The 14,002-nt window shown below is 43.8% G+C and overlaps 2 protein-coding genes across 4 annotated transcripts in view; both read left to right on the top strand.

Annotated features, from left to right (window-relative positions):
* otud7b (OTU deubiquitinase 7B) overlaps positions 1 to 8,016 on the top strand; it is a 130,863-nt gene extending 122,847 nt beyond the window's left edge. For both annotated transcript variants that reach the window (XM_084336492.1, XM_084336491.1), the window contains exon 12: positions 1,857 to 8,016. In XM_084336492.1, coding sequence (XP_084192618.1) covers positions 1,857 to 3,368 — 1,512 coding nt within the window. In that variant the 3' untranslated portion in view covers positions 3,369 to 8,016. The remainder of the gene's footprint in view (positions 1 to 1,856) is intronic.
* Positions 8,017 to 12,336: 4,320 nt separating this feature from the next.
* mtmr11 (myotubularin related protein 11) overlaps positions 12,337 to 14,002 on the top strand; it is a 96,749-nt gene continuing 95,083 nt past the window's right edge. For both annotated transcript variants that reach the window (XM_084336494.1, XM_084336493.1), the window contains exon 1: positions 12,337 to 12,783. In XM_084336494.1, coding sequence (XP_084192620.1) covers positions 12,727 to 12,783 — 57 coding nt within the window. In that variant the 5' untranslated portion in view covers positions 12,337 to 12,726. The remainder of the gene's footprint in view (positions 12,784 to 14,002) is intronic.

Genomic DNA, 14,002 nt, shown 5'->3' with positions numbered 1-14,002 from the left:
AAAAATGTGATTATAACAGACTGCTGTTTAGTGTCGGACCGACTGCCCACATACGCGGTCTATTTTATTTCAAGTCAGCAGCAGCACGGAGTATCGAGGGACTTATTTTATTTGGAATATATTAATGACTGTATACGCAAAAGTAGCCTAGTTTTAAGTAATACTATTATAAATCTACATGCCTTGAGGATGACATTCTTTATATAGCCTGCCTATCGATTGTTTTAAAGCTCAATAAACTATGACCGGAATTAATCTCATTTGTCCGGTAGATTGAAATCTTGCAGGTCACGGAGACCGGCAACAATTTTTTCTAACGGAAACCCTGCCTCTGTGCCTGTTTTCGTAGGCAGTTAGCCTCTGGTATGCGTGCCATTAGCGTTAGCCACGCTTCTAGGCCTCTTTTCTTTAGGAAAGAATGATACAAAAAATTAAAAATTATTATTATTATAATTTCTTTTATTATATTCGACTAAGAGGTTGGCCAGTCGACTACGGCCCCTTTCGACCAATTAGTCGACTAATCGATTAATAGGGGTCAGCCCTAATGTATGCTAGTCCGTGTTGAATAGTAGTGTTCTATGTCTGCTTGTCCGTGTTGAATAGTAGTGTTCTATGTCTGCTTGTCTGTGTTGAATAGTAGTGTTAGGTCTGCTTGTCTAACTGTGTTGAATAGCAGTGTTCTGTGTCTAACTGTGTTGAATAGTAGTGTTCTATGCCTGCTTGTCCGTGTTGAATAGTAGTGTTCTATGTCTGCTAGTCCGTGTTGAATAGTAGTGTTCTATGTCTGCTTGTCTAACTGTGTTGAATAGTAGTGTTCTATGTCTGCTTACTGTGTTGAATAGTAATGTTCTATGTCTGCTAGTCTAACTGTGTTGAATAGTAGTGTTCTATGTCTGCTTACTGTGTTGAATAGTAGTGTTCTATGTCTGCTAGTCTAACTGTGTTGAATAGTAGTGTGCTATGTCTAACTGTATAATATAACTGATAGGGCATACAGACCCTCATCTGTACCTTTTGATTACACCATTTACTTTTCTCATATTTTCTATATTCAGATCAAATTATTTTGTCTATTTTTATGTCTTTCTACTGTTACCCTGCCCATACCTGTACCTCCCCTCCCCCATGCTGTTATGATACCAAAATTTCCCCAATAAAGGAATATCTTATCTTAAAGTTGAACTTTCGGGGCGCCCCAGTGGCGAACCACATAGCGCGCTCAGCCGAACCCGTCGTTATTTGCCGAATGTCTTCCCCCCACTCTGTCTCCCATTCCTCCTCTGTCTCTCTCTACTGGACTGCCCAGTAGCAATAAAGCGATAAAACGCCAAAAAATAAATCTTTAAAAAAAAAAGTTCAACTTTCTTTACCATTTCTAGAGCGTCAATATATGACAACCCCACTTTTTCAGGTCTAATTTGCAGCAAAATAACACAATAGTCAGGACAATGCAGTATTTCATATAAAATTGATTGGTGGCCGTCGAGTTTCAACTATATGTTTGATTGCCATGTCCTGATTTCAACAAACACAAAAGAAATGTATGCTACATTTCGGGGGTTCCAAAACACAAGACCAGAATCGTGATGGTGCCCATTTCTTCTGACCATTTCACCACTTGATTGACTTGTGAACATTCATTTAACACTTAATCATCATACAAGAGTGCCTTGGAACCCCTTGTCCCCACACTTCTCTTGTCTCCATCTCTTCATTTAGTTCACTAACCCCTCTAAAGAGCACCTTGTCATCTTCGCTTTATTGGCTCTTGCTTATATCGGTCCTAGGCTTTTCATACCCTGGTGTATCGTGACCTTTCTTCTGAGAACCTGTTTTTCTTTCTGTCCCTTCAGCAAGCCCCTCTGGCCCAGCCTGAATCTCCTACAGCCTCTGCAGGAGAGGACGCCCGCACGCCACCAGACTCGGGGGAGTCGGACAAAGAGTCGGTTAGCAGCAGCTCCAACGGCAACGGAGACACCACCACCACCACCACCGCGGCAGCAGCGGCGGGAGCAACGGTCAACGGAGGCGGGGCCTCTGCGAAGAACAGCTCGTCCTCCTCGTCCAGCTCCTCCAGTAACTGCTCGTCGGGCGTGGGAACAACGGGCAAGGAGAAGACCAAGAAGGACAAGGACAAAGACAAGAAGAGGGCAGACTCGGTGGCCAATAAGTTGGGCAGCTTCGGCAAGAGTCTGGGCAGCAAGCTGAAGAAGAACGTCGGTGGGCTGATGACGGGGAAGAACGGCGGAGTGGGAGGAGCCAAGCAAGAAGGCGGTGAGAAGAAGAAGGGCTCACTGAGGGGGAGGAAGGGCAGCAAGGAGGGCTCTCCCTCTGCCCATGCCTCCGAGGACTCTGGTAAGGGCTCTCCCTCCTCGGGCAGTGAGCGCCTTAACGGGACGGGGAGCAGCATGAACAGCAGCGGTGGCAGCAGCGAAGGCGACCCTTACAAGTACAGCGCAGACGTCAAGGTGAGCCTAGGGATCCTGCGGGCCGCCATGCAGGGCGACAGGAAGTTCATCTTCGCCGGCCTGCTCACCACCAGCAACCGCCAGCCCTTCCAGGAGGAGATGATCCAGCGATACCTGGCCGACGCGGAGGAGCGCTTCCGGGCGGAGCAGGAGCAGCAGCGCCGTGACGCGGAGAGGAAAGGCGTGCCCAACGGAGTCCAGCCGCCCAAGAAGGAAACGGGGGGTGTGGCTGAACTGGCCTACCGGCCTTACGAGGCCAAAGAGGAGCCGCCCGAGAGCTTGACGCCCACCTTCAACCTCAAGTCCTCCTCCTTCAGCCCCTCTATGTACTCTGGGGTGGTGCCCATCCCCCGCCCCTCCTTCATGGACCAGCCCCTTGCCTCAGGACCCCTCCCCCAACACCTCCACATGCACGGCTACATGGAGACACGGCGCCAGTTAGCTGGCGGCTCGCCAGCTTCCTCCTACCCCGGTCTCCCCTCCTACGCCACCCTCCCTCGCCACTGCCCCGCTTCGCAGGCCCCTCCCCACCCCCAGTATAGCGCCCCGCCAGCGCCTGCCTCGCTCAGTCCCTCTCGCCTCACCTCGTCCTCCTTCACCCCTTCCTACCTCCCCGAGCACGACCCGCCAGACTACCCCACCTCAGAACCGGCGGGCGGCGGCTACACTAATGGCTTCCGGGACATGCGCTCCACCTTGGACTCTCGGAGCGGGCCGCCCCCGGTCAGGCACTACTCGTTGGGCAGCGCCGGCGGCTTGGCCAGCCTGCAGACCAGCCACTGCCGGACGCCCAGCTGCACCTACTACGGACACCCCGAAACGGGCAACTACTGCTCCTACTGCTACCGAGAGGAGGTGAAGAGGAGGGAGACGGAGCCGGCCATCCACAGGTTCTGAACGGACCGTGATGCTGGTAGAATTCGCTGAGTGGCCTTGGGTGGGTCAACCTCCAAACAGACAATATAGAGGCGTGACCCACCCCCCCCGCCCCCCGCCCCTCGGCCGCATCACCTCCCTGAGCCACCGGGTCGCCGCGACCGCTGGAGCAAACAGGGGAGTGGCTGCTGACGGCCAAGAAGGGGGAGGCGCACGTTAGACTATACGACTAACTAACTGCACTTCTGTTACATTATTTTGCTGTGGCTCGTGTGTGTGTGTGTGTGGCTCGTGTGTGTGTGTGTGTGTGTGTGTGTGTGTGTGTGTGTGTGTGTGTGTGTGTGTGTGTGTGTGTGTGTGTGTGTGTGTGTGTGTGTGTGTGAGTGTGTGTGTGTGTGTAAGTGTGTGTGCGCGCATGCGTAAGTGTGTGTGCACGCACGAGTGTGTGAGTGTGTTGAGCTGCAGGCTCTCCTCTGCTTTGTCCCCATTGAACACCTTGCTACTGTCTCCTCCCGGTGGAGAGAATGTAAACAGCAGGCGCCACACACGCATGCCCACACACTAAAAACACACACATGCCCACACACTAAAAACACACACATGCCCACACACTAAAAACACACACATGCCCACACACTAAAAACACACACAGACGCACACACTAAAAAACGATGATACACTACAAAGCAAAGCACAAACAGAAATGAGTATCTCCACTTCTGGAAAAGTGACAGTGTTTTGGCTCTGTACGTTTGATGGGTATCATTAGGCAATTTTGGAAGTGTCATCCAGGTCGGGATATTTCAGCAGTATGCAGACTCAACACTACTGTTACTAGATGCTCGCGTTGCATGTTCCTTTTTATGAGGAAAGAAAGAAAAGCGATATTTCTCGTCGGGTAAATTTTTTTCGTCGCTCCTCGTTTTTTGCTCGAATGCAAGTTGAAGCTAAACTCGCTATGCTAACGGCGAGTCAGCGTTCTGCGGGCCACCGTGGTGCTAACGTTCCAGAATGCAAAAAGGTAAAGTCCCAGTGCGTTCCGGCACACGCTCCCCATTAGTGACGTTCTATTCGGCAACGCGGGATGTGGCCTCCAAATTCTACATTGTGTCCAAAAACCATACACTTTTTATTTTGCTCCCAGATGCTATCAAGATGTCAAACTTTTGAAAGACTTGATGAAAGACTGAAGAAAAAAGTTCGTCAGGGTGTTTGTTTTTTAACAAAGAGCCTGATTGTGAGTATTTGATATGGTTTCCTGGGATGTTGCTATTCAAACCAAGTGTTCCTTTATTATTCCCCTGGGTCTTCCTCTTTTTGTATCCATGATAGTGTTTTGAAGCATTACATTTCTTTGTGGCCAACTTGGATTATGTAAAATTTACCAACATTCAAAAGTGAAATGCCCAAAGAATTAACATGGCCAGTGGTTCTCAACCTGAGGGTCAGGAAAAAGTATATACTTCATGTTTATAATTTTGGTACAGAACCTTTTTTCTTGTGAAATTAGGCATATTTGAAGTCTAAAGCTCATCCTCCAAGTATTAACCATGTGAAGTAGCCTGAAAGGGGAAACTAATAATTATTTGGTGTAAAGATTCACTGCTCTGTCTGTTTGACCCTGTTGGGAGTCGTGAAAGAGGCTTCCTCTGGTTTTTAGGAGTCATGCACCAAGAAGGTTGAGAACCACTAATACAGAATACATCAAGTCAAGTCAAGAGTTTTATTTGTCACGGCATACAAGTATACAGTGAAATGTGGGAATACAGTGAAATGCATGGTGAGGTCCTAGATCTACTTGTCACTTGTTTTTAGGGAGTGACAAAGCTTCTCATTGGTTGATGGTTTAGAAAGGTCAGAATAGTTCTTAGTTGGCCTGCGTTACAACTTCTGGAAAATCTTACCTGTATGGTATCAGGACAAAATGGACACCCAATTTTGATAATGAATTTGATTGATCGACCCTCAAACTGCCGTCAAAAGTCGTCACCGAAGGTGGTCCCCCCCCCGTGCATTCAAGAGACACCGAACCCGTCGCTTAAACCTATTTCTGCACAAATTCAAGCACTTTTCCTAATGTCCATAGACATTTTGTTACTGTTTTTTGAAGAGTTCTGACTGTTGTCCTTTGGTTTCTCTCAGAACTAGAGACACTGCCACCTCCACTCGCAGGGAGGCAGGTGCAGAGGGGCTGGAACCTTTCTTTAAAAAGGCTTCGGCTTCAGGAGGTACAGCGTTTTGGTGCCAGTGTCACCCTCTAACTCAGTTTCCTAGTTGCCTTTTTCAGTCTCTGTCCTTTGTGGCATTACAATCTTGTTTGTTGTGCAAGATGAGCATCAAGTACACACTACTTGTTTTATTTGCTGCAGTTTCTCTTCTGGTATTATTTTTATTTCTTTTGTAACTCCAAATTTGATGCAAATGAAAAATGTTTCCATCTCTTCAATTTTCAATTTTGAAGCTATTGAAAATTATTTTCTTGTGTTGTATTTCCAGTGAAGCATATCAAATGTGTTGATATTGGCCCTGTGTTAACGTCATTGACCTGCAGTCAGGAACAAGATATTTTCCATGGGTTTGGTTTTTAATTTCTAAATTCAGGCTATATTAATGCTGCTGATGTCATCGGATCTGTTAGCATAGTGTTTTTCCACATGCTGTCCAATGAGCTATGTTAACTCATGAGAAATGTCTTTTTAGAAACTGACAGCACAGTAACAGTAGCCCTCAGACTCTTCCTGACTGTACTGTATCCACTCTATGTAAACCATGGAGCTGAGTGGGGACAGGGGGAGTGGTTGATATTGTTCGCCACACCTCAGGTTCTGCCAAGAGAGGTCTGGAGAAACTCACAGCATTATAAGTTACTATGTAGCAACAATATGGTATATATATTATTTAATATATAGTTATAATAATAATCATACTAATAATAAATATATGTAGTTATATTGTAACTTATATTACTGTAAATTCCAGCCCACACATCAGAACAAAACAAAAGATGTAAACGAAGTGCGATACCAAGAGGGGCTCTTTTGCCTAGAGATGGCTGTTTGACGGAATTACAGATTCTACCTTTATCAGCCGTTCGGTTCAAAGCACAATTGAGTATGCAATTCACTGCCTTGCCCAATGGATGGCACTATTGTCTCTATTCAATGTAGGAATTTGTTATGGCATATACCAAAAAATACAAATGAAAATACAGTAATCTCAAAATGTTAAGACATTAATTCACAAGATAATAAAGGTAATAATTTGAGATGGTGATGATTTCCCCCACTTTGTAATATTTGGTCAAGAAATTAGCCCCCCCCCTACCTGTACTTTTTAAGCAACATTTGAGTTATATGGTAATTAACACTGTAATAATAATGCACCAACGATCCCCCTTCCCCCCTACTGTACCATTATGCTATACCCCAAACAATATTTGTGTGATGTGTGTTTGTGTGTTGATGTGTGTGTTCATGCACTAATGCTGAATGAATCCATTTTGCTAATAAGTATTTCAGCTCAAGTAAGGCACAAGCACGAAATCATCTTTTAGTGGGAAGATGACGACTATCTATAAAACGTGTGTATGTATGTGTGCGCCCCCCCCCCCCCCCCCCCCCTCCTCAAATGTAATAATTAGCATACAACACAGTTCCATTTTATGGAAGGAAAATGCAAGTGTCACAGAGAACGATGAACATTGGACTTGACTGCAAACATATTTTGTATTTAAGAGGAAAAGAGAGAAAAACAATGCGGGGTTGTATATGTTCAAGTTATTTTTGTAAACCCAAAGTTTTACAGTGTTTTTAAAAGACAAGAATGTATATTGATGGACACTAAGATGAGAGGACGATAAGCTTGTAAGAGCCTGATTTTTCTTTTTGGGGTTGGAATCAGTATTGATCAGAGAAATGACACTTTGGCTATCAAGGGTGATTCCCAAAACGAGCCTCCCGAAGCGCGAGGCTTTTGCCGTTGGCAAACTAATTTCCTCATTGCTAACCTGGCGACATATGATTTGAGAATATATATTTATAGTAAGATTTTTTCAGAAGTTTCCTTGTGGAATGTTTAGTTGAAACAATTTTAGGATGTTCTTTCTTACATGGCTAATTGTCTAGCAGACTGGCTTTTATTTGTTTTGTGTTTTGCCAGTAGAAAATGCCACCAATCCGTGCTATGCTAAAACAGTACAGATGATCGAAGATGTGATTGGTGGCATTTTTTTCAAACCTATGCTCTTTTTATAATTTCTTTTAATTATTATTCCCTCCAATCTGAACAGGGTTGCTCGGAAAAATAGTTTCCCCCAAACAGCTGACAGAATATTTTTATATCGTACATTTCTGTCTTTTCTATGGGACAGAATAGTCGTCAACTGCAACATTAACATGGAATACTTTAGTTGCATGGGACTGGAACTGTTGCATGTAAATGGCAATCGATTTAACCAAATTTGTGCATTATTTTTTAGTTGATTTGATTGTCTGACCAGTTGTTTTTATTTTAATTTGAATTTGTTTTAATTATTTTATGTTTTTTTAGAGGAGAGCCCCGGCTGTGTGACAGTGCAATCTGGATAGAAAGAACATCAGATTTTACCTTATTAGGTTATTATTTTATTTTTATTTTTTATTTTGCACCGTTTGAATAAATTCTCATTGTATTTCAAGAAACTTGTGTCTGACTTAGTTATTTTTGCCACTCTATTATGAATAATTTCCAGTTCTATTAATACTTTTTCTTAAAGAAAATAATCCTTGTTGTGTGAATGTAGATGGAGGGTAAATGGTACCATGTGTAAGATTGTCAACTCATTGGGTGCCAAAAACGAGTATACTCTCATTTCGTCGCCAACGCTTGAGCGCCAAAACGAGTTTTCTCATTTTTAGATCCTTTGATCTTTTCCCTTTGATCCCCATTCTAAACACTCGCTCGGAGCTGCCTGTGTCTCCCTGGCACAGCTACCTACGTTAAAATTGCAATGACGATCGAATCCTGCCAGGTGGCAGTATCGCCTACCTTTTGAACTGGGGATATCAGTTGTCTTCCAGTACTGAGTTACCTCTGGCTGCTTCCCCCTCAAAGTGGATCAGGACATAGCAATCGGTCGGAGATTTGATGCCGCAAATCTATTGTTTCCCGTATGATAGCCATGCCCAATATACACAAGTGATTGCGATCGCGATGGGATGACTGGGATTTATTCATTTTGGAGTACCTTCTGACCTGCTGGTATTTTTTTTACCTAAACATGCTTTTGTACCCCCCTCCCCCCCTAATGATTTTGTGAAGACACATATATATATGTGGTATACCTTTGATTTGGAAATATTTGGAGTTTCAGGCGAGCAACCCGAACGATTTCGGCATAATGCATATAACACATCATATCTCGCGATCTAGGGGGAAAAATTTGATTTTTTTGGAAAGGGGCGATGTTTAGCATGGAATAGCGCACAAACTAAAGTATGTAGAAATTAACTGGTTAGTCAGTGTTGGACTATAAACAATGCCGGTCAAATGAGCCATACTATTGTCTTCATAGCTATAATACAGAACACACAATGGGTCGGCAAACATCGCTAAAATGGTCAATACCGCTGGCGCCATGAGTAGAGATGGGAAAACAGCGTGGCGGTCAATGAGTTAAAGATGATATTTAGTATAATAGAATATCTAACAATGTTAGATGATATTTAGGATTATAATAGAATATCTAGCAATGTTATTGATGCTGTTTAGTATTATAGAATATCTAACAATGTTATTGATGCTGTTTAGTATTATAATAGAATATCTAACTATGTTAAAGATTATATTTAGGATTATAATATCTATTTTTTATTATGATATAAATAGCCATACATTACATTCAAGTAACATCAATGCACTCTAATTATATATAAAATGCTAGTACAGTGGTAATTAAATCCATATAAAGGACTAGTTGGGAAAAGTGCAGAGACATTTCATCGGCGACTCAGTGCATGTGTGTGTGTGTGTTCCTGTGGGTCGCCCATCTCGCGTGTGTGTGTTAAAAAACTGCATGCAAATAAAGACTTCTAGTCTAACAATTAATTGAGTGGTAGGTCAGTTGATCAGAATAAGCAATGTTATACTAAACGTTTGACTTAAATTAGGTCGTCATCCACACAGATCTAAAACTGGAATATAAAACAGTCACACAACTAATCCAGTAGACTCATGATAGAAACAATTTGCTTTCATCTTTAACGCTTAAATGTTAAAACCTTTTCCCCCTGTATTAGCTTCACCTTGTTGCATTATGCATTGTTGAATAACTCCAGCTCAGATGATGCAAGGTACTGTGTCTGGGGCTGTTTTATGTATTAGAGAAATCGGAGACCCTTATGTAATATTGAACAGTTTCCCATGTTGTAAAAATCCGGACCTCTCTTCTGTTATAGTTCACAAGGACACAGTCAGTCTCCCCACCTGTTGGCTTAGAGAGAACAGACTACCTCGGGACCGTTCACATTTTCCCTTTTCTCACTGGGAGGACTTTCCACAGGCTGTTAGTATTTTACTGTTGACAGTTTGGATGAGAGAAGGGGAGGCTCAACCCATAAATAGAACCATTAAAGGATCATCGGAAGGTAGGTCGTGCATTACTCTCTACAGGACCCCCAGATCGATACATATTAGGCTGCATTTAGTCTCGGGCACCCCCATCTGAGAGGCTCTTTGTTCCATACTGTGGGTGGGGAGATTATAGTGGAGTGAAACCTATTACCAGGAAAGTCGTCATACATCCTGATTTCATCGGGGTGATTTCTAGTCAATGAAATAGTTAAACTAGTCCCCATTTTTCTGGGGTCCCTGGGCCCCTCTTGGTTGAACAGAACAGCTGACTTGCCTCTGTAAACTGGTGTTATTTCCGTTATTTCCTCTCACGTAATTATGGCGAGAACACCTTGTGCTGCATTCCGATGTGGAGCAGGTGATGATGGAGGGTCAAACACAGTGGTTCTCAAAGGGGCCCCCTGAAAGATTATTAATTTCACTAATATTGTATTCACTAGATGTTAGCCCAAAGACAGAATGTAAGTATGAATATTCATAGGTTTCACTTTCCCCACCTACACTATACATTATAGATAATTATGGAATTCTGGACTAAATCACATCTAACAACATATCTTCTCAGGTGGCGGTACCCGAGACAATCTTATCAAATGGGGGTCCCTGATTTAGGATAGATAAGATAAGAATAAACTTTATTGTCCCAGAGGGGAAAATTTACTAGGAACATCAGTGCTGCATCAGTCTGTGATAACAGTGTAAACAAAGAAGAAGAAAATATATACAATCATTAATTCATTCAGTTAATAAAAAGGGACTTACAACCATAATTCATAAGTGGTAAACCAATTTCAAAAGCTTCATATTGCACCTTTCCCTTGAATTGCACCTTGCCTTAATTAAATTGCAACTTAAGTGGCACCTCAAAGGATAGACCTCTAGTGTTATTTAGGAGAGTGATGGATGTAGGAAGGAAGGAGAGCTTGTAGCGGTTGCGCTTGTATCTACTTGCTCTGAAATGTCTCCCTGAGGGAAGAACTTCATATTTAGGATATAGAATATGAGAAGGTTCCTGTAAGATTATCTGTGCCTGGCTGACCACTACATTCTCAAAGATAGATTGGAGTGACGGATACTTAGTGTTTCCGGTCACCTTCATCGCTGCTTTCACTAGCTTTTCAAGCTTCGACTTGCACTGTACTGTGAGTGTACCAAACCACGCTGCCATCCCATATCAGGCTTTCTAATGTGGTCATGATCGCTGCGCTCACACCAAACAGTCTGAGTCTACGGAGGAAGTGCAGTCATTGGGCTAGTTTGGAACATAGAACATCCCATTTCAGTCAATTATCCATGTGGATTCCTAGGTATTTGTACGATGCAACGTGCTCTAATTCACAGTCGCCAATTACCACAGGGTCATGTACTCTCACCTTTCTGGGATCATAGATCATCTCTTTAGTTTTGGTGGTATCGAGAATGAGATGATGTCTCTCACACCAGACCTGAAAGGAGTTGATCTCTTTAAAGTAAGTAGAGGGGCAGTCGCCAGCCTTCAGTAGGCTTAGAATAAGTGTGTCTGAAAAATTCAGGACATGATTGTTAGGCTGACTGCTGCTACACTCATTTGTATACAGTGTAAATAGGAGAGGGGAGCTCACCGCACCTTGAGGCACCCCGGTGCTGGATAATTTGACCTCAGAGTGTGTCATTCACCTTGACTTATTACATTTAGTGGTCTTTGACATGAAAACATTTCAGAAGCAATGACATAGAGGAGCAACACTAGAGCAGAGCAGCTGGTATGAAAAGCAAACAATACAGTAGTGTTGCAAGGTTCATTTGAAATTATATTTAACCATGTACACAATTGCTCTCTTGGTCACTGCTGCACTCCTGTCTCCAACAATATGGCAGAGTATATCCCCCCGGCCCTGACTGTTTCAATTCAGACACTATTCTGTCCAAAATCGTCATGGGAATGGTTCAGAGTGACCACTGTTGAAATCCGACCATAGACTGCACTTCCGCGTCGTGGGGGAGCATGGGGGGATAAAATAAATGAATGTTGATTAGAGCCTTGCCCTTGGCTAAGTGGTTGTAGCATTGCTACGGCTGTGGGAGTGCTGGAGAGACATTTATACGCCTGAGACTCCCGAACGTGGAGAGATCAATCCCAAGTCGTCTGCACTTTCTCTGCCGAGCTATAGTAACCTTTCCGCACATACCCCCCAACCCCAACTTCCAAGTGGAAAAGTGCGGACCTTAGAGCGTTGCTCTGCGGCTCTGCAGCTGGATGCGTCTCGCCTTCTCTGTCTATACACCACCAGACTACATGCTACTGGCCCTTTAAGGGGCTCCACGCTCCCAATGCACTTGGGTTATTTTTTTCACGCGAGTGTGTCATTTTCACTATGGCGAGGGAATAAACAAACGGAAAGCAACGGGGGTAGGGTAGGCTACCAGCAGTAGCGGTGAAGAACACATTATCCCAGTGAGTGACTAACATCTACGCAGATAATAGCTTATTGACAAGCGGCGGAGTTATACAGGGCGGTGCTTTCGAGGACGTGGATGCTGTCAAAGCGAATATCGACAGCAGAAAAGAGTTGTTGTGACTGACTGTACACCTCTGTTAGTGCCAGGGATGCAGCAGGGCACAGTGCTCGTACTACTACACTACTTCAAGAAGTGGACCTTCTATCACGGGTTCTTAATAGAATGGAACAAAGAAGAAACACCGGATTCTCGCGCTGATAATATAATACAGATAATAACATCAGTGTCCCCCCCATCTTTCCCCTGACAACTCGAGTCGGCAGCCGTCAAGATGTTGACGGGATCTAAAACCACGTTCAAAGTGAGACAAATGGTTCCAGATATGAAGGTAGGTGAATCTCTCAAAGGTCGCTCTGTTGTTGGGCCAGTTCTGTGGAGGAGCGACATGCAGTTAGTTTTGCTCGGATAGCCTACATTTAATTAAACAACGTTGGTCTTTGGGCTATCTCGATCTGTGGAAAAACTACAGAGGGACATTCTACATCCAGATGTCTCTCAAGAGACGAGCCTATTTTAAGTGTTATATTTTGATGTGAATAATGTAGACTTATTCGTTTGAAATCCCTCTCTTTACTTTATGAAGATCCAAAAGTCAATTGGTGCCCCTGACATGTTTTCTGCTCAGGAACTTGCCAAAATATCAAAAGTATAATAATGAAAACGCAGTCTGAATGAAAGTGATAACTACAAATTAATATTTACCTAGGCATTTTGCTTATGCATGGAAAATGTAGGCTACTGGGATCACCGTTCATTGACTTCCTCACTATGAATAAAAAATGGGGGACCCTGATGTAAACAAGACAAACGTCTTTCTCTGGTCTGCATCCCCTTAACAATTGTGTGTATTGAGCCCTACTGTATTGTACCCATTCTGCAATCTGTTAAATAAAGTTTTCATTCATCCATTCCATTCTTGCTGCCTTGCAGTAACTCATCAACGTGCTCTTGTGATTACAAAGCAGGGTGGCCAGGAGGCAGTAATGATACAGGAAGCAGCTACCACTTCACTCCGTAGAAACATAAATGTAGACATTGAACCTCAGGTGGTTTGCAGCCTGGCTAAATGAGAGAGCTGTGGTCCGAGGTCTGTCTGAGAGATTCTTCACTGTGGGTTAACTGCCCCGTGTTATTTTTGTGCACAGGGGTGCGACTTCACCATTCAGGCTGCCTAGAGCTTTTATTTTTCCTCTGCCCAAAAAGAGAACAGAATGTACGTTCCTGGTGCTTAACGATCCTTTTCTAGATGTGAACTATTATGCTCAACTCCAGCGGCTTGTGAATCACTTCTCACTGTAGGGGGTCCGCTTGTAGGGGGTCCACCGACACAGGATTATGCTCTGACTGTGCATGCTTAGTATCAAGCGATGGCTCCAGAACATTTCAAATGTGCGCATGCTTTGAATGTTGCTGTCACGAACAAACAGCAAGTTGGGACATATCGGTGCTCATTAGCTCCAGAGACATGTGTATATGAACCCCTTCAGAATCCCTAGAGTGCCTCCGGGTGGATGGAGCCCTCTTTGTGTTATTTTCGGCAGCCGCAG

The sequence above is a fragment of the Notolepis coatsorum genome, assembly GCF_963971535.1.
Source record: "Notolepis coatsorum genome assembly, chromosome: 19".
NCBI classification, from domain to species: domain Eukaryota; kingdom Metazoa; phylum Chordata; class Actinopteri; order Aulopiformes; family Paralepididae; genus Notolepis; species Notolepis coatsorum.
This window is presented reverse-complemented; position numbering and strand designations above follow the sequence as displayed.